The sequence below is a fragment of the Carettochelys insculpta genome, chromosome 9, assembly GCF_033958435.1.
Source record: "Carettochelys insculpta isolate YL-2023 chromosome 9, ASM3395843v1, whole genome shotgun sequence".
NCBI lineage: Eukaryota > Metazoa > Chordata > Testudines > Carettochelyidae > Carettochelys > Carettochelys insculpta.
Window position 1 is genome coordinate 45975962 of NC_134145.1, and position 25592 is coordinate 46001553.

General features: G+C 42.9%; 1 protein-coding gene across 1 annotated transcript in view; it reads right to left on the minus strand.

The window, feature by feature from the left end:
- The window catches only part of PTPRC (protein tyrosine phosphatase receptor type C), a 181575-nt gene that overhangs the window by 105871 nt on the left and 50112 nt on the right, over positions 1–25592 (minus strand). Inside the window, exons 3-5 of the mRNA XM_075002512.1 lie at positions 12556–12582; positions 5425–5562; positions 3278–3418 (exon numbers count right to left, since the gene is read on the minus strand). Coding sequence (XP_074858613.1) covers positions 3278–3418; positions 5425–5562; positions 12556–12582 — 306 coding nt within the window. The remainder of the gene's footprint in view (positions 1–3277; positions 3419–5424; positions 5563–12555; positions 12583–25592) is intronic.

Below are 25592 nucleotides of genomic sequence, written 5' to 3' on the forward strand. Positions count from 1 at the left end.
TTCTAACAGAACAATATAATAGCCATGTATTTTGTCAACTGTCAGGGGGGTGACCATTCCACCCCAGTCTTCTTGGAAGCTCTGGACCTATGGGAGCCATGCCTAGCCCACTTTATCCAACTGTGAGTGTCCTCTTCCCTGTGGGTTCAGAACCAGTTGATGGACTGCCTCAGTTGCTGTTTTCTCGCTTACGAATGGTCACTTCACGTGGAGGACCTCCACTTTGTCTTCCAAAAGTGGGGCCTTCCTCAGATGGGCTTCTTCATGCTGGAGCAACCACAAGTGTCCTCAGTTTTCCTCCTTTTGGGACCTCATTCCCAGCTTTTTAGTGGACACATTCATCATACTGTTGAACTTGGTGCTGTTCTACACCTTCATCCCATTTACCTTCATGCACAAGATGCTCCACAAGATTCACAGGGACTGGGCAGACATTCTCCTGATAGTCCCAGTTTGGGTTCATCGGGACTGGTACCCCATTGTGATGGAGCTCTCAGTGTTTCCTCCCATTCTGCTTCTGGACTTCATCTTGGAGGACCACACTCATCAACACCAGGACCTTCACTCTCTTCATCTCACAGCGTGGCAGCTTCACTGATTAAACCCCATTGAATGGTCATGCTCAGAACAAGTGCAGCTGCTCCTTAGCAGCTACAGGCCATCCATGCACAGCTTGTACTTGGTTAAGTGGACTCACTTCTGATTGTCAGCATAATCTCATACATGTATCTACACCTGTCCTGCAGATATTGGATTACCTTCTTTCCCAGAAGCATCAGGGTCTCACTTTTTTCTTCCCTCAAGGTCCACCTTGTGGCCACCTTGGCCTTCTGTCTACTGGAGGGCAGGTGTTCTAGTTTCACAAACCCCAAGTTTGGGCACTTTCTCCAGGGCATGAACTGCCTTCACCCACTGGCCTGCCAGCTGATTCTGGTCTGATACTGTAATCTAGTACTCCAAATGCTTATGGGCTCCCCTTTGAAACTTTGGCCATGTGTTCCCACCTTTTCCTCTCCTGGAAAGTGACCTTCCTTGTGGCTATCACTTCTGCCACAAGGGTCTCTGAGCCCTGGGCCCTCATGTCAGAGTCCCTGTACACTGTTCCATAAGGAAAAGGTTCCACTCCTTCTTCACCCATCTTTCCTTCTCAAAGTGGTCTCTGGCTGTCATACTTTCCAGGACATTTTCCTTCCTGAGTTCTATCATAAACCACACAGGTCCCTGCAGAAACAGCAGCTTCTTTCCCTGGATGTGAAGCAGGAACTTGCCTTCTTCGTTGAAAGGACCAAACCTTCTCACGAGACCTCGCAGCTTTTTATGGCTATTGCTGATCTTATGAAAGGGCTCCTAATTTCATTGCAGCACTTCTCTTCCTGGATCATGCCCTGTATATGAATATACCATCACATCGCTAAGGATACCCTTTTGCTTATTACAGCATATTCTACGCAAGCTCATGCCTCTTCAACTACTGTTCTGGCTCATGTGCCTCTCCCAGTAAATCTGTTGAGATGCAACATGGTCCTCTGTACATCATTTTACATCACATTAGGCTGCAGTCCAGCAGTCCAGATGGGATATGATCTTTGGGGCCACCATCCTTGAGTGAGCCATGTGTTGACTCTGACCCCTAATCCTGGGTATTACCTAATTTGTGAATCACCTAATTTGAAAAGACATGCGCAAGCACTCACAAATGAAAAAATGGTTACTCACCTTTGTAACTGTTGTTCTTTGAGATGTGTTGCTCATATCTATTGGATATCCACCCTCCTTCCCCACAGAGTAGCCAGCAAGAAAGAACTGAGGGACTCTCAGGTCAGCAGGGTCATATGTAGGTCTCCATACAGGTACCTTTCCAGGGGGCTCCACAGCCAACCTGATGAGTAGCAGCTAGGATAAAATGTTCTGGCAGACATACACATGACGTGAATGCACCTAACTTGCATAGACATGAGCAACATATCTCAAAGAACAACAGTTATAAACGTGAGTAACCACTTCTTCTCTCTCATTCTCAGCTGTGACTTCTTAACACTTTATTTGCAGATAAAGAAAAGATGGTTGTGCAAATATGTGGTAAAGTGCTACTGTGGGATGAAGAAGCTGAATTCTCTTACTGTGTTATATTCACGTTCCTGTTTTAATTGTACAGATCAGATCCCAAGTCAGTGAATTCAATGGAAATATTTCAGCTGACTTCAATAGGATTTGGATTCTTCTTTTCATTCTATTGTGATTTTGTACAATATTCTTAAAAGTTTAACTTTTCTGGTAGGCCAGATAAATATGAAAATGCTCTCTGGAAGTAACAAAATGAAAAAGTTACACACTCATTTTCTGTTTAAACTAGTGTGCAGAATTCAGAACCTACCATACTCTATTATTAGAGTATATTTATATATACTCTATTTATTATTATTATTATTATTATTATTTTATATATTCACGCCCAAAAGCCACAATCTCATTGTGCTAGGCACCATCCCAATATATAATAAAAACAACATCCATGCCTGGAGCAGCTTTAACTCAAGTGAATGTGCTAAATAAGCAAGATATGTTCAGTAAAATACATGTAAACCACAAATTCACATAGAAGCACATTCATTCATGTAGTGCCTCTTTTTAAACACTGAGGCTACATCTACACTAGCATTCCTCTTTTGAAAGAGGCATGCAAATGAAAGAAATCAAAAATGCAGATGAGGCACAGATTTACTTGTCTGGCACCTCATTTGAATATTCTTCTTTCGAAAGAGCTTCTTTCAAAAGAAGAAAAGAAGTGTAGATGTGGCTCTTTTGAAAGTACAATTCTTCCTCTTTTCTTTTTTTAGGAAGATGGGTTCTTTCGAGGATGGGGTTTAGTTTTGGAGGAATTACATCCACACTGCTTTTCTTCTTTCAAAAGAAGAATATGCAAATGAGGTGCAAAATATGCATTTTGGATTTCCTTCATTTGAATGCCTCTTTCGAAAGAGTCATGCTGGTGTAGACATAGCCTGAGTGTTTGTTTTCTCAGTTCTGCATTGGGCCAATTCCTGCAGTTCATGCTATGGCAAAATTCCTATTGACTGCAGGAGCAATTTTGCCGAAAAAATGAGAGTTAGAGCTGATCACAGAACACGGTGGGCTTTCATCAGCTGTGAAGGTTAGGGACATTATTAGTTTGTTGAGCAGAAAGGGTGATAAACAATCAAACTATGGAATTTCCCCATGTATATTTCAAGAAATTGTATCATTGACAACCTGGGGAATCTAAAGGAATAAAGCAAACCTGATGATTCATTTGTGGTGGTGGCAGGAGTGAGTGAAGTAAGGGCAGCAGTGCTGCTGTGTGACTGATTGCTGGATCCAAGCAAGGATTCTGAGTCTGCGTGAGTGGTGAGTTTTATGCTGCTTGTTGGAATGGTGGTGCCTGTAGTAGGGAAGTACAATAGTTTTGTTAGTGCTTCCTAACATATCAAGCACTGACAACAGCAACAAACTTGCATGTAAACACCTGAAAAGATAATGGTAAAAGAAGTGAAACTGAGACAATCCATTTTCTAGTCAAACTGTCCTGTTTATACTTAGACAGTTACACAATTTATCTTGTTTCTTATATTTTATATCTTACATCTGAGGTTAAAAGGAAAAATAGCAAAATACATTCATAAGAAAAGAAACCAGTGATGTAAAGCATCAATGAGCTGAGAACCTGATGCATTCAATACCTCAGTTCTTAGGGGTCTGTCACGGCTGCAGCTGAAGCCAAAGGTGAGACTTTTATTGGCTTGAAGATAAATAAAGCTTGTAGATTCAGAAGGTAGCTAAGATGCCTATCAATTTAATTTTGTGTTTGGAGACCGGGTTATAATTGTGTAGGGACAGAGATAAGTGAACTTTAAAATGCTTCAAAACAATCATATTAATGTCACAATTGGTCTCTAATATTTTCTGACATGTAAAACCAAAGCAAAAATTAATCAGTCTGCCTATTGTCCCAACTAACTTCAATAACTCAGTAAGGATCATATTCTACTCGTAAATACTTCTATAGACATTGCATAAGTGGGCACAGGGTCCTATTTCCATGTCAATGGCAAAGCCAAGGAAGAGAATTTAGGAATCCTTACTTTCTGTCCCCTGATCTAACCACCATACAATACTCTCAGAGGAAATGATACTTAAATCCTCTCCAGGATTCTCAATTGATTCAAATTCTTTAGAATTAGTTAGTGGAATCTTGAAGTTTCAGCTGAACATCCAGTATACCTTGTATCTTTTCATCCATCTCATGATAGGAAAAAAAATAATACATGCAGATAACTGAGGCCTCCCTAGACTTGTGGATTGGAGAGAGACAGTGGTGTGCAAGCAAATAGCTCTTCCTTCATTTCATCATCAGATCTTAGTAATCTTTCAGTGAACACATGATAAAATAAGAGTATGAAGAGGGACAAAAAGACAAAGCTCTAGGACATCAATTTATGTCAAGTTACCCTTAAGGACTGGAAAGGCATTTAATGTGGAATAAATAGCTCTGACATCAGCATTGTAGCAGACCGTTCAATGATTTTTACATTACTTTGAAAGAAGCTATAAATAAATGTATGTCCCAAAACGGCATATAATCAGGATTCATTACTTTTTCTCCTTGAAGAGGCAAACAAAATAGGAAGAAGGGATCTTTCAAAGATGAGGTTTATTTTCAAAAGAGCCCCATCTACACTGTTTCTTTTTCTTTTCTTTCTCCTGAAAAGAGATTATGCAAATGAACCATGAGATATGCAAACCAGTACCTCATTTGCATTTTTAATTTCCCTCATTTGCATTCCTCTTCAGAAAGAGGAATGCAAGTGTAGACACAGCCTCAGGGTGCATCTGCAAAAAGAACTAACTTTGAAGTTAACTTGGAAGTTAGGGTCTACTTCAAAATAACCTGCAGAGCATCTATACCCATTTTCCCCTACTACAAAGTTAACTTCAAAGCAAGGGAGCCCAACTTCTAAGTCCTTGCTCCATTCCAAGTAATGGAGCAGTGCCCTGCTTCAAAGTTTAGCTTTGAAGAGGGCTATGTGTAAATGCTCAACTTCGAAGACCATTACTTCAAAGTTGTATTTTGAAGTAAGCAACTTCAAAGTTATTTTGTAGACTAGACAGGGCCTCAGTGTTTGTTTTCTCAGTTCTTCACTACGCCAATTCCTGCAGTTCATACTACGGCAAAATTCGTATTGACTGCAGGAGGAATTTTGCCTGAAAAATGAGTGGAAGAGCTGATCACAGAACACTGTGGTCTTGCATCAGCTGTGAAGCTTAGGGACGTTATTAGTTTGTTGAGCACTAAGGGTGATAAACTGTCAAACTATGCAATTTTCCCCATGAATAGTTCAAGCACCTGTATTATTGACATCCTGGGCTATCTAAAGGAATAAAGCAAACCTGATGGTTTATATGTGGTGGTGGCAGCAGTGAGTGAAGTAAGGGCAGCAGTGCTGCTGTGTGACTGATTGCTGGATCCAAAGGAAGAGTGAGAGTCTGCAGAAGTGGTGAGGTTTGTGGTGCTTGTTGGAATGGTGCCTGTAGTAAGGAAGTACAATAGTTTTGTTAGTGCTTCCTAAAGTATCATGAACTGACAATTACAACAAACTCACACGTACATACCTGAATAGATAAGAGTAAAAGAAGTGAAACTGACATGATCCATTTTGTAATCTAACTAGCCTTCCATTTGTACTTACACAGTTACACAATTTCATCTTGTTTCTTATATCTGAGGCCAAAAGGAAAAGTAGCAAAATACATTCATAAGAAAAGAACCCAGTGTTGCAAAGCATTGACAAGCTGAGAACCTGATGCGTTCAATACCTCAGTTCTTAAGGGCCTGTCACTGCTGCAGCTGAAGCCAAAGGTGAGACTTTTATTGGCTTGAAGATAAATAAAGCTTGTAGATTCAGAAGGTAGCTAAGACGCCTATCAATTTAATTTTGTGTTTGGAGACATAGTTATAATTGTGTAGGGACACAGATAAGTGAATTTTAATAAATGCTTCAAAACAATCATATTAATGTCACAATTAGCCTCTAACATTTTCTTATATGTAAAACCAAAGTGAAAATTAATCAGTTTGTCTATTGTCCCAACTCACCTGAATAACTCTGATTCTACTGGTAACCACTTCTACACACATTGTACAGGTGGGCACAAGATTGTATATTTAAGTCAATGTTATAATCAACGAACAGACATTAGGAATTATTACTCTCTGTCCCCTAGCTGTCCCTTGTTCTTTACGCTAGCTAGTGTCCAGCAGCCAGCAGGTGGAGAGGGGTCTCCCTTCTCTCTAGGTGTCCCCTCCATGGGTTGGGACATGACAAAGTTCCAGGGCTTCACACAGTGTAGCTCCTGCTTGAAGTCTACACCGACAAGTGATCCCCCCCCAATGACTCTTGCCTTCATTGCAGCTCATCAGGCTGATAAGTCCATGGCTGAATTTGCCAGGATTTTATGCTCCAGACTCACAAGGAGTGTGACTTTCTTCTCCATCAGCTCCTCACGGAGTCAGCACTTCAGCCTCCCACACTGGGTTCCTTGGTGCAGACCACTCCATCTTTGATCTCAGGCAGTGTTGAAGTAAGATTCTTCTCAGCACCGTGATCCCGGAAATCTCCAGGATGACACTCTCATTCTTTGGCAAGGGCCTTGAGGGCTTTCAGATGGCCAGCACTGGCACCGTCAACCTCAACCCCCTCAATGCAGGCAACACCAAAAAGATCCAGGGCCTGTGACTCTTGATGCCTTGGCATCCTGTAAACTAAGTCCAATACTCCTCAAATCACCTAGGAGAGAACCAGTGCTGGTCGGCTCTTTGGCCAAGTGCAAGGCAGTGTGGGGACTTACCAAATTGATGTGCTCCCTGGAGCAAACTGAGGCTTCTGTTTCTCAATGCATCTCCAGGGGCAAGCTTGCCTTATTGGGTCCATCTGGCCCAGCTCAAATGCCAGGCTGCTTGGAATCCTGGTACCACTCAAAGTCCTAGCTTAGTCATTTGCTGTATCGTTGATCTGACTCTCAGCACCAGTCTCATTCAAAGGCCTCAATGGTAAATGACTCCTGCTCTGGATCTCTCACACATTTTGCCCACTGCACTGATGCTCAGGACTATCTCTGTTTGGGACAGTGTCCCTCCTGGCGCCACTCCAGTATGGACTTTTCCATCTGTCATCCTGATCTTGGTGGTTAGTAGCCTCAGCCCCATTCCTCAGTATGTCTGGACGTGCCTTGGCATGGTTCTTGCTTGGTGTGCTTGTCTGGCTCCCCTCGCTGATCTTCCTCAGCACTCAGGTGTCATTTGACCCATCAGTCCTGATCTCAGTGCTGTTCTTATTCAGAGCATTGGTCCTAATCTCAGCACCTATATCCTGTGGCACCTTGTCTCATTCTTGGCTGCAGTCCCACTGCCAGCACCAGTCTCACTCGGCATGCCAATACTGCTGTTCTCATTTCTGGCACTGATCTTGCTCTTGAAGCTGGTCCCATTCTTGACACCATTCCCAGTCTCAACACTGCTGTTGTGCTCCACGCCAGTCTCTTTTTCCACTCTGGTCTTGCTCACCTCATGAATCCCACTCTTCTCACCAGTTTTGTCAGTGCTCATAGTCCTGACTTGGCACAGCTTACCACCCTCTTTCCACACCTCCTGCTAGATAGGCACTGCCATGGCTTTCCCATTTGGTTTCACCTTCCTCCTTCTGAGAGGCCTCGGTCCTCTCCAACCATTCAAGTCCAGTGGACCACTGCCTGCACAAGAACATGGGAGGACCTCAATGGCCTTCTCCCCAGGGGCAGTTTTGGATGTCTTGGGCACACCACAAGGTGCAGGGCACTCTGTGCCCTCCTCTGTCTCAGCCCTCAGACACCCCTCAAGCACCTGAGGCTAAGGGTAATTGCCCACTGCTGGACCCTCAACCTACCTCTCTTTCTGAGGAAGTTCCTCACACCCCACTGCCTGAACAACTGAGGGATGCAGCAAAGATGGTGCCCCCATTGGCCTCATCCAGCTACTCTCCAGACAAGGCAGTGGCAGGCACCTCAGTCTAAGGTCCTCTCCCTACAGACTTCTGAGCTGTTCAGCACCTCTTCCACTGGATAGCTACCAGTCTGAGCTTCCCCATGGAAGAAGTCACTGAATTGGATGACCCCACAGTGGACATTCTCATTTCAGAGGGCCCGTCGCATATGGCCAAGTCATTCAATAAAACTATATTGTCTTCTGCCATCACCATCTGGCATATTCCCACTTCCATTCCACCCACCACTTGGGGCATGGACAAGTGTACCTGTCAAGTGATATGAGTACCTCTATGCTCCCCCTCCCCCTTGCTCCCTGGTGGTGTAGGCAGTTAGTGAAAAGAAGGGAGAGAGCCAAAAGTCTCCAGCCCCTAAATTTAAGGATGCTAAGCATCTCGACTTATTCGGAAGAAAGACGTATTCCACCAGGGGCCTGTTGCTTAGATTAACTAACAAACTGGTTATCATGAGATGCTATAATTACAGCTCCTGGGCCTCCCTCCTTAAATTTAAGGACTCGATGCCCAAGGAGTTCTGCACCATCCTGCAGGAAGGTAAGGTGGTGTCCTGTATGGGCCTCTAAACCTCCCTGGATCTGGGGGATGCTGCTGTCAGGCTCATTGCTTTCAGCATTTGCAGGTGCCAGGAGGTCTGGCTACATGATCTTCCACATGAGGTCCAGCAAAATATCCAGAACCTCCCTTTTGATGGATCTGGGGTGTTTGTGGAGCAGACCAATGACTGTATCTATTGCCTTAAGGACTCCCAAAATGCCATGAGGTAATTTGGCATGCACAAACCAGCTATGCAGAGGAGGTCTTTCAAACTGCAGGCCCAGACAAGGCTCTTTCAAACCTCTTTCTGAATTTGATTTCTGGCGGCCCCACTGCTCCTGCTATAAGCCCTCTCATCCACAGTCTGGGGCCAACCAGGGCCAGTCCAAGCCCTCTCACAGGGCTTAGCACACATTTTGATGGTGCATGTGAGACCAGAGCATGAGTACCACTGGATCCTTTCCCTTTTGTTCCTCAACATTCTCTGCCCATTCCTCCTGACCTAGTCAGCCATCACATTGGACCAATGGGTCCTCCAAATAATTCCACTGGGCTATGCCATTCCCTTCTGTTCTCTTCCACCTTCCCATTGACCCTCCTACCTATTCCTCTTCAGAGACCCCTCTCAGGATCAGCTCCTCCTTCAGGGGTTTTGACCACTCCTGGTCCTGGGAGCAATGAAAGAGGTGCCCTTTCATGGAGATGGGGGTTCTACTCTTCTTATTTTCTAGTCCCAAAGGAAAAGGCAGCTTTCAGCCTAACCTAGACCTCAGGGAACTCAACAAGTTTATTGTTTCCCAAAAGTTCCATATGGTTTCTCTAGGCACCCTGCTGGCTCCAGGAGACTGGTATCCTGCTCTTGATTTAAAGGATGCCACATTTCCCCAAAAACAACTAGACGTCCAGTGACACCTTATAGATTATGAGATTTTTTGGAGCATGAGTAAAGTATTCATGGGCAAAGACCTGCTTCATCAGATGCATGTTTCCATGTCATGATCCAGCTTTCCTATTGACACTACCTCTGCTTTACTGAGAGCCATCTGCACCTTCACCTTTAGGCTCTCCACAGCCCAGTGTATGGTGGTGGCCTTTCTTTGATTCGATGGCATTCAGGTTTATTCCTGCCTGGATGACTGACTCCTGCAGAGTCACTTGTTCTGCCAGGGGGAGGCTCAAGTGGCTTTCACCAGAGAAACTCTGGACAAGCTGGGGCTCATGCTTAATCTGGCAAAGCCCTCGTTCATCCTGACTCATAGAGTTCATCAAGGCAGTGCTCAATGCCATGAAGGAGAGAGTGTTCATTCCTGATTATTTCTTCCAGGTTTTCATCTGGCTTCTACGCTCCCTGTCTGAGATTCGGGTCACCATGGTGAGTATCTACCTCTGCCTACTGGGTTATATGGTGGCATACACATATAAGCTGTGTCTACACGTGCATGCTACTTCGAAGTAGCGGCACTAACTTTGAAATAGCGCCCGTCACGGCTACATGCGTCAGGCGCTATTTCGAAGTTAACTTCGACGTTAGGCGGCGAGACGTCGAAGTCGCTAACCTCCTGAGGGGATCGGAATAGCGCCCTACTTCGACGTTCAACCTCGAAGTAGGGACCGTGTAGACGATCCGCGTCCCGCAACGTCGAAATTGTGGGGTCCTCCATGGCAGCCATCAGCTGGGGGGTTGAGAGACGCTGTCTCTCCAGCCCCTGCAGGGCTCTATGGTCACTGTGGGCAGCAGCCATTAGCCCAGGGCTTCTGGCTGCTGCTGCTGCAGCGGGGGATTCATGCTGCATGCACAGGGTCTGCAACTCGTTGTCGGCTCTGTGTATCTTGTGCTGTTTAGTGCAAGTGTGTCTGGGAGGGGCCCTTTAAGGGAGCAGCTGGCTGTTGAGTCCACCCTGTGACCCTGTCTGCAGCTGTGCCTGGCACCCTTATTTCGATGTGTGCTACTGTGGCGTGTAGACGTTCCCTCGCAGCGCCTATTTCGATGTGGTGCTGCGCAACGTCGATGTTGAACATCAACGTTGCCAGCCCTGGAGGACGTGTAGACGTTATTCGTCGCCACATCGAAATAGGCTACTTCGATGTAGGCTTCACGTGTAGACGTAGCCATACAGCCCTGTTTGCCAGGCTGTGCTTTTGCCCTCTCCAGGCATAGTTGGCATGGGCATATCACCCCAGACAAGACGGCATGGACATGGTCATCATGGTGCTGTGGCTTATCTGTTATGCTCTTCTCTGGTGGCTCGATCCCCAAAACATGCCAGTTTCTCTGCTCATGCCTGTAGCCAGACAGCCAGCCCCCTCTCAGACCAGCATTGCTGGGAAAACAAGGGAGCCAAAACAACAGGGCACTTAACGTAAATTCCAGCACAGCCTTTGAAGCTGGAGAAAGCACAGGTGTGCTGCTACAATGTGCCTCTGGGAACATATACAACGATTAGGCTCACAGCAGGCAGAGGAGCTGTGACAGACATGGCTCTTAGCCCCTACTGATGAGATGATGCACACACACTTACATTCCAGACGGGAAAGATATTTACCCTAATAAAAGTAATGTCCAGTAATCGAAACTTATTGTTTCTCTCCCTTGCAAGTGTAAACTACTCTTGCGAGAGCTGGCGTCACCCAGACAGACCAGCCCCAATTTGGCATAAGAAAGGAGAAAGAGAATAAAGGAGTACAGAGGTATAAGTATGGGACCTACAGCACCATGATTTTTGAGTGCTTTTCACTATCTATCTGCTGGTCAGATAAGCGACAGCCTCCCAAGGCTTCTGAAGCTAAAAGGGTCCCTAAGCCTTGTCCCTTATTCGTCTTTCCGCGGAATTGAGTGACCGATCCTGGCTTGGCACTGCTGGAATCGAGAGATGCAAGGAGGGTAAGAAGCACCCACACCTGATCTCCTATCTTTAGTGTACACATATTTTGAAATAGAGCTCTATACTTTGTTTTCTTTCTTTGGGATCGTGGCTTCAGTTTTGTAACTTGTTTGTGTGTGTAACATCTATACATTTAAATAAGTAGGCACTAGCAATTTTGTAACCACATGATTAGAATCTAGTTTAATAAATTTTGGTAACCGTTTGTGCATAAGCCTGACTGGTTTCTCTAGGTTACTGTAAAGCAGCCAACACAATTAAAGAACCTCAGCCATTTTGGCTATAAAGCCTGGCCATTAGGTGAGAGTACTAACAGCCTAGCGTTGAGTTGTGCCGCCTCCACGGGGCAAACTCTTGGGGCGCCTGTCAGTCAATCCTGACTGCCCGCCGCGAAGGGACAGTGAGTCCTAGCGGTTAAAGTCACGGGTGTGGAAAGGCTCTTAGTGCTGCCATTGGGGCACCTGTCAGTCAGTGTTGACTGCCCACTGCGAAGGGGCTCTGAGCTCTAGCAGTTAAAGTCACGGGTGTTTAGGACCTTGGGGCATCCGTCAGCCTGGCCTGGGCTGCCTGCCGCGAAGGGACAGTGAGTCCTAGCGGTTAAAGTCACAGATGGTATAAAACGGGCATAGCTGGCACCTCACCAAACATCCTTGGCCATAGGCTAACAATGCCTCCTGCAACCTACCATGTCTCTGGTAACAGATGCCTGTGCTTTCAGCTGGGAGGCCCATTGGGGCACCTCACCATGCAGGGAATATGGTCTGTGGAGGTGCTCTCTCTTTGACTTTTACCACAAATGAACTTACTAAATGAACAAGATATATTAAGTAAAATACATGTAAACTACAAATTCAGACAAAAGCAAGTCGATTCCTTTGGAACCTCCTTTTTAAACCAATCTGTATTTTATCTGTATTTATCAATTATGCTAAAGGCATTAAATGCTCTGAAAGATAATATCAGTACCTACAAACGTTTTGTCTTAGTAGATATTTACAAAACCACAATATAAGCAAATTGTATAGCTAAGTGATACAATTCTGTACGGAAAGTAAAACAGCTCTTACCAGATTCAGCAGGGGTCACTGTTTGCCCTACAAGGAATAAAAAAAAGGAATAAATACAGTGTATCACAAAATGATTGTATACATTTGTGTCTGTACATTAAGGCTCCAGTTCTGCAGCCACGTTCATCCTTGGTCTGTGCAGAAGGGCTAAGGGACCTGACTCATGAAGGTATATGAGCACATGCCTGACTTTAAGCACAAGTAATCCTGGAGAAGGCAATGAATTAAACTGCAGAATACAAAATGCACTTGCACTCTAGGCTCTTAAGTTCCTGCCATTTACTTGGAGGGAGCTGATACACCTGAATCATACTGATTTCTCTCTATGCCAAAAGTGTGCCACTATTAAACACCACTGAAAACAGAACTGGAAGCATATAGGTCAGGAAAGCAGAATGATAAAATCTATACTTATATTGGCTTTATTATGTTACCTATCACTTTGCAACTTAATTTCTATATATTTTTGTTTACACTAAATTTTAAAAACAATCATATTTGATTTTTATTTAGACAATAAAAACTAAGCAATGTCTCCAGATTGTTAACATGAGTCTGATCCTCCGCTAGTGTAAATCAATGCATCTCCATTGAACTAATTGGAGCGGACTAGATTTCTACCACCTGAAGATCTGTCACAATACTACTGAGTGAAACTAACTGGTTCTAAACCAAAAACAGGCTTTCAGCTGTCCATGGGAGAGAAGAACCATTCATTTAGGTATCTAAAAGCGTGTCATAAGGAGGAGGGAGAAAACATGTTCTTCTTGGTCTCTGAGGACAGAACAAGAAGCGATGGGCTTAAACTGCAGCAAGAGAAGTCTAGGTTGGACGTCAGGAAAAAGTTCCTTACTGTCAGGGTGGTCAAACATTGGAATAAATTGCTTAGGGAGGTTGTGGAATCTCCATCTCTGGAGATATTTAAGAACAGGTTGGATAAATGTCTGTCAGGGATGGTCTAGACAGTACTTGGTCCTGCCATGAGGGCAGGGGGCTGGACTCAATGACCTCTCAAGGTCCATTCTAGTCCTAGCATTCTATGATTCTATGATTTCTTCCCTTCTTCACATTGACTGGGCCTGGGCTCCCCTTAGAGTCTAAAAAGATTTTAATCTTGTAGGTTACTCAACCTGTTGTGATAAATCCCCCAAATAAATCTTAACCTGTAGCTCTACGTTGGCAGTCTCCATTTCATTTGAAATGATCACAGGATGGAGATTTCCTCAAGGTATTTGAAACTAGAGGTGAAATGGTGCTCTAAGGTCAGGTATAGAAAATGTAAAAACTTTAAGTACCAGTCCATATAACCCTCTAAGACATGGTGATATGGCATAAATAGCAATTGTTTTTTATGCTGCAGTTCTTTCTTTAATCCAGAATGAGATTTCAAGGCCTGAGACACTGAATCCATTCTTTCATCCAGGCGCCTCATTATCTGTCATGCAGTACACTATCTACTGTACAACAACATGTACTATAAAGAAACAAGTTAAAACTAGATCTCGTTTAATAGTCTTGTCCTGCAGCATAATGGGAAATATTATCAATTGAATAATAAAGGAAAAATAAAATTTAAATAGCAACATGTCAACTAACATTAGTTTTCCATCTAGGACCATATTTCTTCTTACAGCATTGATGATAGTGGGATAATTTCATGATGCTCACTTACAGTATATATATGCAACATGAAAGCAGAGGGGACAAATGCCTATTTTACTTCAGGTACATTAAAAAGGCACATTGTGACCAAATACTTCACATCATTAATGTTTACAAGGGACATACAGCAAGAAAGCTGAAATAGGGAAAGAACTGTATAGAGAATATTTAAATAAATTGGCTGTATTCAAGTAAGCAACACTCTGTTAAAATTCATCCTCAGATACCTCAGGAACTTAGCAGAAGCACTCTTGAATTTGGCAGTGATTATCTTTGAGAGCTAATAAGGATGAGTGACATCCCAGAGAACTGCGGGACAGCAAATATAGTACCTGTCTTTAGTAAGTGTGGGGAGGGGGTTGGACCTGGAGAATTATAGACTAGTCAGCCTAATTTTGATACCTGGAAAGATACGAGAACTATCAATTTGTGAGCACCTAGTGGATACTGGAATTTTAGGTAATAGACAACATGGGTTAGTCAAGAACAAATCTTGCCAAACCAATTTAATTTTCTTCTTTTACGTTCCTGGACTAGTGCATGGGAAGATGCTGTAAAGGGGATGTATGTTGATTTTAGTGAGGTTTTTGACACTTTCTCATTACATTCTCATAAGCAAACTTGGAAAATGAGGTCTAGATGAGCTTACTCTAAGGTGGGTGCGTAACTTACTGAAAGAATAATTATGAATGGTTCAGTGTGAAAATGTGTCTAGTGGGGGTCCTGTTGAGGTCTCTCCTGGATTTGTTACTAGTCAATATTTTCATTAACAACTTGGGTAACTGCAGTGCTTTTTTTCTAGGAAAAAAGGTGCTGGAACTGTGCCGCTCCTCGGGCTTAAACTCCCCTTCCCCAGCTCCAACCCACAGCAGCCTTAACTCCCACACCCCCTGTGGCACCAACCCACCTGCAGGCTTTTAGCCCAGGTCCCTCCACTGCCAGACTTAACCTCATGCCCTCCACAGCCCCAACCCACTGCTAGCCTTTAACCCTCCCTGCCATGGCCCCAGACTAGCCCACAGACTTTCACACCCCTAGCCAACTGACCTCCCCAAACCCAAGATGCACTTACATTTCAAAGGAGCACCACATGCTGCTGCTTCTTTGCCAGCTGCCATATTCCCTTCCACATGACTGTGCTGCTCCCCCAAGCCCTCTGGCTCCCCCTGACATAAAGTGCAGCAGGGGCAGCTCCCTGACCTGCCACTCTGAAAGAACAGGGCTTAATTTAATTGGCTTTAATGGCTGGCGCAGGCTGTTAAACCTATTAAATTGAGTCCTGCCCTTTCATTGGCAAGCAGAGAGCTGGAGTGGAGCAGCAACAGTGGCATGCACCACAAGTGGCTGCTTAAACAGCCACATGAGGCTCAGAGCTTCCCAGCCACCTTGTAAAAATGGCAGCCCCAGAAGAAAAAAGTGGCAGAACACAGTTTTGCTATGTTCATCCAGAAAAAAAGCCCTGGATAACTGAATGGGGAGCGTTCTATAACAGGTATGCATGACACCGAGATGGAAGGAATTGCAAATACTTTGAAGGGCACAATTAGAATTTAAAATGACATTAAAAATGAGAGGAGTGGTCAGAACACAACAGATGAGGGTTAATAAACATGAAAGTGAAGTATTACACTTATTAAATTCAAATACACTACTAGAAAATGGGGAAAACCTGGTTAGGTGGTAATACCTCTGAGAAAGCAGTGGCAGCCAGCATACAGGACTTTTAAATTGCTGTCAGAGCCCTGTGCAGTGTGGTCCATACAATGCTGAGGGCTGGCTGCTTCTAGCCCCACCCATTCCACCTAAGGCCCTGCCTCTTCTGGGTATTCTGGAGCTGAGACCCTCTCCTCCATTTACCTAGGCCTCGGTGAAGTCTGTCACAAGCCCTAACACCTCAGTACCAATTCCACCTCTCTACTGTACTCAAGTCTTCTTTGAATCTTCTTTTTGACAAGAGAAACTAATTGAATTCATTATGTTTCTCACTGTAAGGCATTTTTCCAATCCTTAATATTTTTTATGTCTCTTTTCTACCCTCTGCCAATTTTCTCAACTTTTTTTAAAAGCTGGACACAAAAACTGGAGCCAGGATCGAAGGACAGGTATCACCAATGGCTCGAGTGCCTTACACTGTTACGCAGGTTACTAGAGGCCAGGGTGTGCAATAAAAATCTGGTGGTTTCCTCTTCCCAGGTGATTACCAGAGTCAGCTAGGAGCTGGGGAGGACTGCTTACCTAATCCAGGCACACCAGGGGCCCCTGTCCCAGCCCTCTTCAGACGTCTAAACTGTGGCTAGAGCACATGGGGCCCATACTGCAGTACCTGGATTACCTGCAGGACTGTGACTAGAACAATGGGCTTGGGCCCAGAAGTGAGACTGACTCTGTCGCACTCTCATTCTTAATGGAAGTCCCAAGAGAAATCCTCAAAGAACCCCTGATGTCTTGTAGCATCTCTGGTACCAGTATGGGTAGCATCTTTGGTTTTAGTATCTCATGTCATATGTCTAGTACATAGCAAGACTCCACATGCTCAATATTTCTCTGCTGCTAGCATTCTCAGCTAGTGCTTCTTCCTTGTATCCCCTCTCTGATACTTTGCTGGCTGCTTTCAGTGTTTCTCCACTAGCACCTTAAACAGTTTATCTCTTCTTTACTTCACCTTCCCCACATGATGTTTCACACCTGTGGTGTCTCTGAATACAGCCTCCTGTTAACTCTCTAAAACAAAGCCTGTGACTTACCCATCACAACAGAAACAGAGTACAAGGATAACATAAGGTATATGCATGCTTTCGACCTGTTGACCTGCCTGGGTCAAAACTTGGTCTCTTGTTTCCTAGTGTAGTACCCAGAGGAACTGAGACCTCATACAAGGGGGAGTGAAAATGTCTGCTCTACAGCCTCAGCTAAGAGCCATCTGAAAGTCTCTGTTATACAGCCTCAGCTGAGAGCCAGCTGGCTCATGTGGTAGAATGCAGGGCTTTAGACCCCCTACTTGCAGGTTCTGTCCCTGCTGCCAGCAATCCAGGTCTGTCAGTGTTACACTGGCACAGAAGTTCATCATAGACAGACCTCCAGGGACTTGAAATGATCTTTCCTCATCAACCAGAGAAGCTACCTTATAATAATCCCACTACTCAAAAGATGCCACAAGTTATACAATCCATCTGGGCCATTTAAAAAATGATAGCTATAAAATTTAAATGCTCAGTAGTTAAAATACTGATAAAAATTGAAAAAAATGCACATAAAAAATGAAGGTTGAAACAGAGGTAGAAAGAAACCAGAGGTGAAATCCTTACCCTCAGTAAAATCAAAGATAAAAACTACCATCAATTTCTCTTCAGTTAAGCTTTCACTCTAGGTCTCTTTGTGCTAACAATATTTGTAAAAAGCCAATATCTTACATTTATTAGCTACAACGAATATAAAACTAGTATAAAGATAATGCTGAAACAGCCATCCAGGTATAATACATAGAGCTTTTTTTCTAGTGGGTTCATTCCTATTATCCACCATACAGCACCACCACAGATACTCCAAAACTATCTCCAGTTCTCACTGCTATCAAGTCAGTAATTCTTGAACCTCACCAAGCTCAGAGGTCAGGTACAGAGAGGTATTCAGAAATATGGATGCACATCTGAGCTATCCAAATCTCCTAAGCATCCATATCTACTATGTATATACAGGCACCTCCCTTATTAGCATTTGTGTACATGCAAATGCATAAACAAAATTGGAAATTTTATAAGACAGCAAAATTAGGCCTGTAGGTTGGCCACGAACACTTCACTTGGTCACTTAAGTTCCATGGTATTATTCTGCTTTCAATCAGATTACTTACATTTCATAAATTATTCCCACTGATTGCCAAATCTAATTTTGTCTCAATGGTTTAAATTGGTCTTGGCCTTGAGCCCAAAATTCACATTCTTTGAACTTTCATTGAAAAGATAAAACTCATCTGAATGCACGTTTACAGAACTTGAATAAGGAGTTGCAAACCAGGTCAAGATAATGGAAGTTACTGAAACCAGGTCAAGATAATGGAAGGTAATGAAACGTTCATGATGAGTTCATCTCTTTATTCATTCATCACCAGCACAAATGATGAAGTTCTGGTCAGACATGCTAAGATATAATGCTTCAAGGGAAGCGTCATCTGTTGGTCTGAGCACACAGCAGAAGCAGAAATCACCGAGTTCTAAATGTCTCCATGAAACTGACTCCTTTTGTGACTTCGGACAGATCCCTTCACTTCTCTACAGTTCTGAAAAATGGGGGGGAAATGGTATTAACTTAACTGCCATGAATGACTGTTTGAAGGGTTCATTAATTGTACATCTCTTTAAAACAAAAAGCAGTCAAGTAGCACTTTAAAGACTAGCAAAATGCTAGTGCTACTTGACTGCTTTTTGTTTTGATAGTGTATAGACTAGCACAGCTTCCTCTGTGTTACTATTCTACATCTGTTTAAGGATGACTACTAAATATTATTGTTAAATAGCTTTACTAAAGATGATGGTAATAGTGTTTTCTTTCCTTTTCTTCTATTGTTCTCCAACCAGGCTTTTCTTCAATTTTATGCCATAAAATTTCTGTATGCCTTATATTTTCTTTTTAATTTATTACAGAAGCAGAACAAGATGGAGTTAGTACTAACTCAGTAGGTGGCACCATAACACCAAAAAACTCTCAGACATTGTGCAGTTATATTTCCTATTATAAATCTGTTGCGAGATATCACATAAATTGAAAAGCAGCTTTTAAAAAACATAAAAATGGAGATCATAGCGCACTTGGTCTTAGAAAAAATCATATTATTTCAATACCTATACACGTATTGTTTCCAGGAACTTTCTTTTCCTAATGTGTCCCATTACAATTCAAAATATCGCAGTGAATGTATTAGCAAAGCCGCTCTTCAAGTCACAACTGTCTGTTTCTGATCATATCAATCAGCAAGAGTGTTTCTAAAATTTGTAGCTGGAATGGAATTCAAGACTATTCATCTCCAAAGGCCTACATGGAAGTAGCCCTGGGTACAAAAGTACAGTATGTTATAGGAAAGTCTGACAATCACTGAGACTTTTAGGGATGCGCAAACCAGTCTCCATGAAATGGGGAGCATCCCAAACTTTTACTGAATCAAACCTTAAATATTTGTGATGACTTGGATTGACTCACAGAGTTTTGTCTAGCTAAGACATGTATGGACTTTGCCCTCTTGGCCCACCTGATAGATTTGTAGCCTATTAACCATAAAGGTCTAGATTGTGCCCTTATTCAGGCAATTTGCAGAAAGCGCATTCATAGCAAGGCTAGGCACCAGATGGGAGACTTGGCTAGTTGCTGTGGTTTACTCCACCATCTGGTCACTAATTGGTGGGTACAACTGCAAGTTGCTTCTTGGAAAAGGCTTTAGATGGGAAAGGCATGCTCCCAGCATTATAAACCCAAAACAGCCAGGCTGACAGTTCTTTCTCTTGGAAGCTGTCAGACAGCCAGGCCCAAAGAGGGAAAAGCAGGACAACAGTATTTTCAAGAGATCTTTTAGGTGTTAAAAAAGGGAAGCAAATTCAAGCATTGCTGTGAAGAAACTAGGCTGAAAAATGTTGTGTTTGAAACCCCAAGAACTTCAAGCTGTACTAGCTACATCCAGAAACAGTAGCAACTGCTTTGTTCCTGGAAGCACGACTGTGGCTTTTTTATACTGAGCAAAAGTCACACAAAGAACTCACTTGTGATCCTGTCCATTCAGAAAAGAGAATGTAAAACTCTTTGCATCAGGCTAATTTGACTGGATAATAGGACAATTCAACCCAAGAAAGCTTGAAAATATTCAGAATGATCTCTTCAACATGTTAGGGATTACTTGTGCCCAGTACAAGTGTGGGGTATTGTGTATGCTCAAGAGAAATCTCATAAGCAGGATGGATATGCAATTCTGCATTTAAATGGAAAACAATGCTGCTGAGCCATTAGGTTTCTACTGACTACTGCAGCCCATGTCCCTTAAGACATACACATTTTCCACACCCTTTCTTACTTTACAGGTACACAGGAGTGCACTGAGATTTACTATGGCTCTATGCAAACAACTGCCCAGTGCTCAAGGTTACTGGCATCCAGCCCTGGATTATCTCCTTGGCACATGCTGACCCTGAATTGCATTCCTTGCTTCACACAAGCACAAAGGTCCTGGGGAGATGGATTTTAGACACTTTAATCCAGCTCCTCAAGTCATGAAGCCCAAGGGTCTGGACCATGCCCTGTGATTCCTGGGTGTAGGCAGAGAGCAGAGGAAGTTATCCTTCCCTATAGGCTTTGGAGCCCCTCAGTGTAAATGCTACAGTAAACTGGCAGATAGCTTGATTTCCCCCTCCATGGGGGGAAATGGTCAATGATTCTGCATAGTTGCATATCCCCACCTCTGCTCTTCCTAAGCACCCCTCAAATCTCTAGGACATTTGAGCTCAGGAGCTTCCCCCCCCAAGGAGAGCTCTGGAATGAGTTCATATTGCAGGAAGTAGGCTGCATTAGTCCTTCAAGGGCAGGGACTTTCACATCCACAGAGGAAGCAGCAGGATGTGAACTACTCAAAGGAATGAGTGAAGCTCTTTGAGCAAGACTAGGAAAACAGAACACATCTCAATATAGTCAGCTCGGCCAGGAGTGAATTTCATCTGAGAGGAACAAATGGTGGGAGGAAGACACGAAGTAAGGCAAGGAAGCTGAGATGAATTATTTTAAAACCTCAAGTGGGATGCAATGTAATTTACACCCACACTAAGGCCCCTTTACACTGCTAGCCTGATGCAAAGTGCCTTAAGGTAAGTGGGAGTGGGACCCTGAGACTTTAGTAAAAACAATGAAAACAGACCAACACAACTCCCCTCTGAAACTGACCAACACAACTACCCCTCTGAAACTTGAGACTTAGTGTTTCTTTGTGAAGGAAATTAAGAAATTGGTGCTATAGTAAACTCTTTCATATCCAGCAGTCCCAGGACTGGGAGGTTGCCAGATATTCAAATATTCTGGATAACAGACAGCCATACCTAACAATGCTTAAAACTAAAGAAAAACAAGACTAGATGTTAAGAAACAAACAAAAAATATATGCACAGTACTTTGTTTACCAACAAGCTGAGTATTGTACACTGTAAACTTATACTGTACTTGATGTATTTATACTTACTTGCACTATACTGTACTTATGGAAAACATAACTAAAATTTACTTATGGTTAAAATGCCAGTTATTTGCGAGTTCTGGTTGATAAAATGCCTGATATGAAAGAGTTTACTGTACTTTACAAATAAACACAGGTCCTGATCCTGTGAACACAGATGAGTAAGTTTATATGATGAGAAATCTCTTCAAACTCAATTAAACTAATCATGTGTGTAAAGTTGCTTGCATGCAAATTGTTAGCAGGTTCTGCAATATCATTAGATTTTATTCTTTATCATGAATTGTTTTGAAAATTATTTTCCATTTTGTTCCAAGCCATTCTGTGCCTAGACCTGTTGCCAATTGCTGGTGGAAATCAGCATAGATCCATTCAAGCCAATGGAACAACTGCAGTTTATATCAGCTGAGAATTAGAGTTGACATAAATTCTGACATTTCAGCATTTGTTCACATCCCGAAGTGGGACAAAAATCTGAAATTTTGAAAGTCATGAAGTCATTTTTTTTATTTTTGAATGAATCTAAAAATTTTTTCATTTAAATATTGAAATGTTTCCTGATGGTTTATTAACAGTCCAAAAGCACTTCATTTCAAATCAGTTCAATATAAACTGCATTTACCCTTAGTGGTGTGTTACCTTGTGCAAATTATATATCAGAAGCCTCCAGGAACTAGAGGTATGACCTGCTGCTCTGAGCACAATGTAGCTAGAATAGATCTCCCATAAGGTATCCAGCATCATGTGACTCACATGAGGAACTGCACAACTTGGATCCACACTGCATTATGGGGGATGTAGTCTTCCATAGATCCTGCCCCATGGCAGATAATGAGGACCAAAATTACACGTGTCATCTGGCAATGTTACATAAAGGAAATGCTAAACTAAAGTTCTGTTGAACTGATTGGAAATTAAACATTTCAGATAAGTTCAAAAAGTTCTGGTTCCAACTGGGACAATAAAAGAAATATTTCACTTAGATTTTGCAGGTGCAAAAATCAATTTTTTTCAACAATCAAAATTTTCCCTTAAAAAACTTCAGTTTTGCAGAGACTATGTATTTGACAGAAAATCCCTCCACTAGTGAATTCCCCGTCAGCTCTCCCGAGAATCTTTCCCAAGCCCCTAAAGAAATACGAAAACTAAATGCAACATTCAAAATTTGTTTTGCTTCACACTCATAATTATGCTAAACTAGAATGATAATTACTTTAGAAGCCCACCTATTATCAGATATATATGAACAGCAAGTCCAGCAGTTATATTATACTTTGAACTTAATGTCATCTATCATCTACCCAGGCTTAGTACAAGCATAGAAACCTCTGTGTATAACAAGAGCTAACAATTCCTTTGCTGCTCTGTGGTTTCTCTTTTTCTGTTTACTTCTGTTTTTCTTCTTCAGAACCCTTCTAAAAAGGAAGAAGGTGCAGCCTACTGTGGTTTAGAGCTTCAGCTCTTCCAAATGGTGAAATTGGGTTACTATAGCACCCGCATGCTCAAGTAATCAGCCCTATCTCGGTGCTAAGCCACAACTTCTCTAGGGCAGTCATGTAGTTTCCTGATTAGCTTCTGTTCACCAAATTTACATTTCTATTTATTTTTAGTTGTACAGGCCCACTTAAATGATAGAAAGTAGGGTTTCCAACATGAAGCTATTAGGAAACTCGTGAAATATACCTGCAGGAGGAGAGCAGTTCTAATTTTGGCCTAATATTTATTATAACTGTGAAATTCTTGTTTTTTCTCCACAGTCATCAACATCCTGTCTATGTGAGGAATGTAATAAAAAATGAAAGACTTAGCTAGCAAGACTGTATGGCTACGTCTTGGTAATGAGCGAGTTGGGAAGATGCTAATGAGACACTGCCATGAATATGCAGCACCTCATTAGCATAACGGCAGCCATGCGCTATTTGAAAGTGCTACTTTTGAATTGTGCACTGCCTGTGTAGAGGGTAGCCTTTCAAAAGGACCCCCCGGACTTCAAAAGCCCCTCTTTCTATTTGGTTTTAGGAAGAAGGGTCTTTCGAAGTCTGGAGAGTCCTTTTGAAAGGCCCCTATCTACATGGGTGGTGTGCAATTATGCTAATGAGACACTGTATATTCATAGCAGCGCCTCATTAGCATCTTCCCAACTCACTCATTACCATGCCCCTTCCAAAAGGAAGGGGCTAGTGTAGATGTGGCCTAGACATATAGGCCAGCATATGAAACAATTACAGTAGTATTTATTGACACTGTGATGTTTCCTTGGCAGTTTTATCACAGAAGCAAAAGAAAAGTTTTTTTTTTTTTCATTTTCCTTTTGCATATTCCCAGTATTAATGAAAGTGAGATGCTGAGTGCTATGCTTACACAGATCTGATGTTAAACATTTGTTTTGCAAGTTCTACTACCAACTTTAGCCAGCAATTTTCAGGAACTGCAGTACTCAATCTTCCTTTCTAGAATGGACTATGAGCAGACTAGTGTTTCTACCAATATGGTGGTTTTGTGGACTGAGCCACCATGGAACCTGGAATAAAACTGCTAAATGCCTATGGCTTGTGATAAATGGAGGGTCACTCTCCCCACCAGTATTCTCACTGCCACTTTTCTCAGCACCAGTGGGATGGAGATTGGATAGGTGAATGCTGCAACCAAGACTGGCTTTTAATGGATCACTATTAGAGTCTGAAGTGGGGCTCTACATGTCAGGCTATGCCAGAGAATTGTTGGGAGTTTGGATCTCAGATTTCTTTTCAAACTATATTCCACTAAATTCCATTACAGTTTCACAGCTGTGGGTGACCTGGAAAATGTTGGGGGAAACTATATATGCCTGCAAGCCACATTCCAATGCTTCTGGGTCTGACCAGTCTACGTGGTCTTCTTTGTTTTAATGCCATTTTCCAATTTTTTTTTTGTTATCTTGTAGGAACATTTTTTTTCAAAACTCTTTTGTGTGCTTTTTAATTTTTACCAAAAATGTTTTCAGACTCATCAACCTTTTCTCTGTATTAAATAGCGCAGGAAATTTTCCAAAAGACAGAAAATGGGTCCGTTTTCTAACAAACCAAAACAGCTTTGAAAAGTTTCACAAAATCATTCTTTCAAGCAGGTCCACTGCTGAACCATGAACAGCTGAATAATGAAAGCAGTTACAATATTTTAGCCAGCTGGAACTTGATCCAAGTCAAAGAGCATCCTTTACCTTTAGGGCCATATCCTTGAACCGAACATGAGGACTTTAGAAATTGTCCCTTAAAAGGATGTTATCACCTTAAAATCCCATCAATTTTAAAATGAATTAAAAGCAATTTCAGGAAAATATACCTCTTCCTCCAGTTATTGAATCAATACAATCACATTTTCTTTTTCTTTTCTTTTCTCCTCTGTTGTTATGTGAAAGACCCAAGCAAACAAAGGAGGAAACTGACAAACTAGCCTTCTCAGGTCAGGGAGGAAGAGTAATCGAGACAAGAGATAAAGACTCTCATTGGCTACATCTACACGTGAAGCCTACATCGAAGTAGCTTATTTCGATGTAGCGACATCGAAATAGGCTATTTCGATGAATAACGTCTACAATTCCTCCAGGGCTGGCAACGTCGACATTCAACATCGACGTTGCGCAGCACCACATCGAAATAGGCGCTGCGAGGGAACGTCTACACGCCAAAGTAGCACACATCGAAATAAGGGTGCCAGGAACAGCTGCAGACAGGGTCACAGGGCGGACTCAACAGCAAGCCGCTCCCTTAAAGGGCCCCTCCCAGACACAGTTGCACTAAACAACACAAGATCCACAGAGCCAACAACTGGTTGCAGACCCTGTGCATGCAGCATGGATCCCCAGCTGCAGCAGCAGCAGCCAGAAGCCCTGGGCTAAGGGCTGCTGCACACGGTGACCACAGAGCCCTGCTGGGGCTGGAGAGAGAGCGTCTCTCAACCCCTCAGCTGATGGCCGCCATGGCGGACCCCGCTATTTCGATGTTGCGGGATGCGGATCGGCTACACGTGCCCTACTTCGATGTTCAACTTCGAAGTAGGGCGCTATTTCCATCCCCTCATGGGGTTAGCGACTTCGACATCTCGCCGCTTAACGTCAATGTTAACATCGAAATAGCGCCCAACACGTGTAGCCATGACGGGCGCTATTTCGAAGTTAGCGCCGCTACTTCGAAGT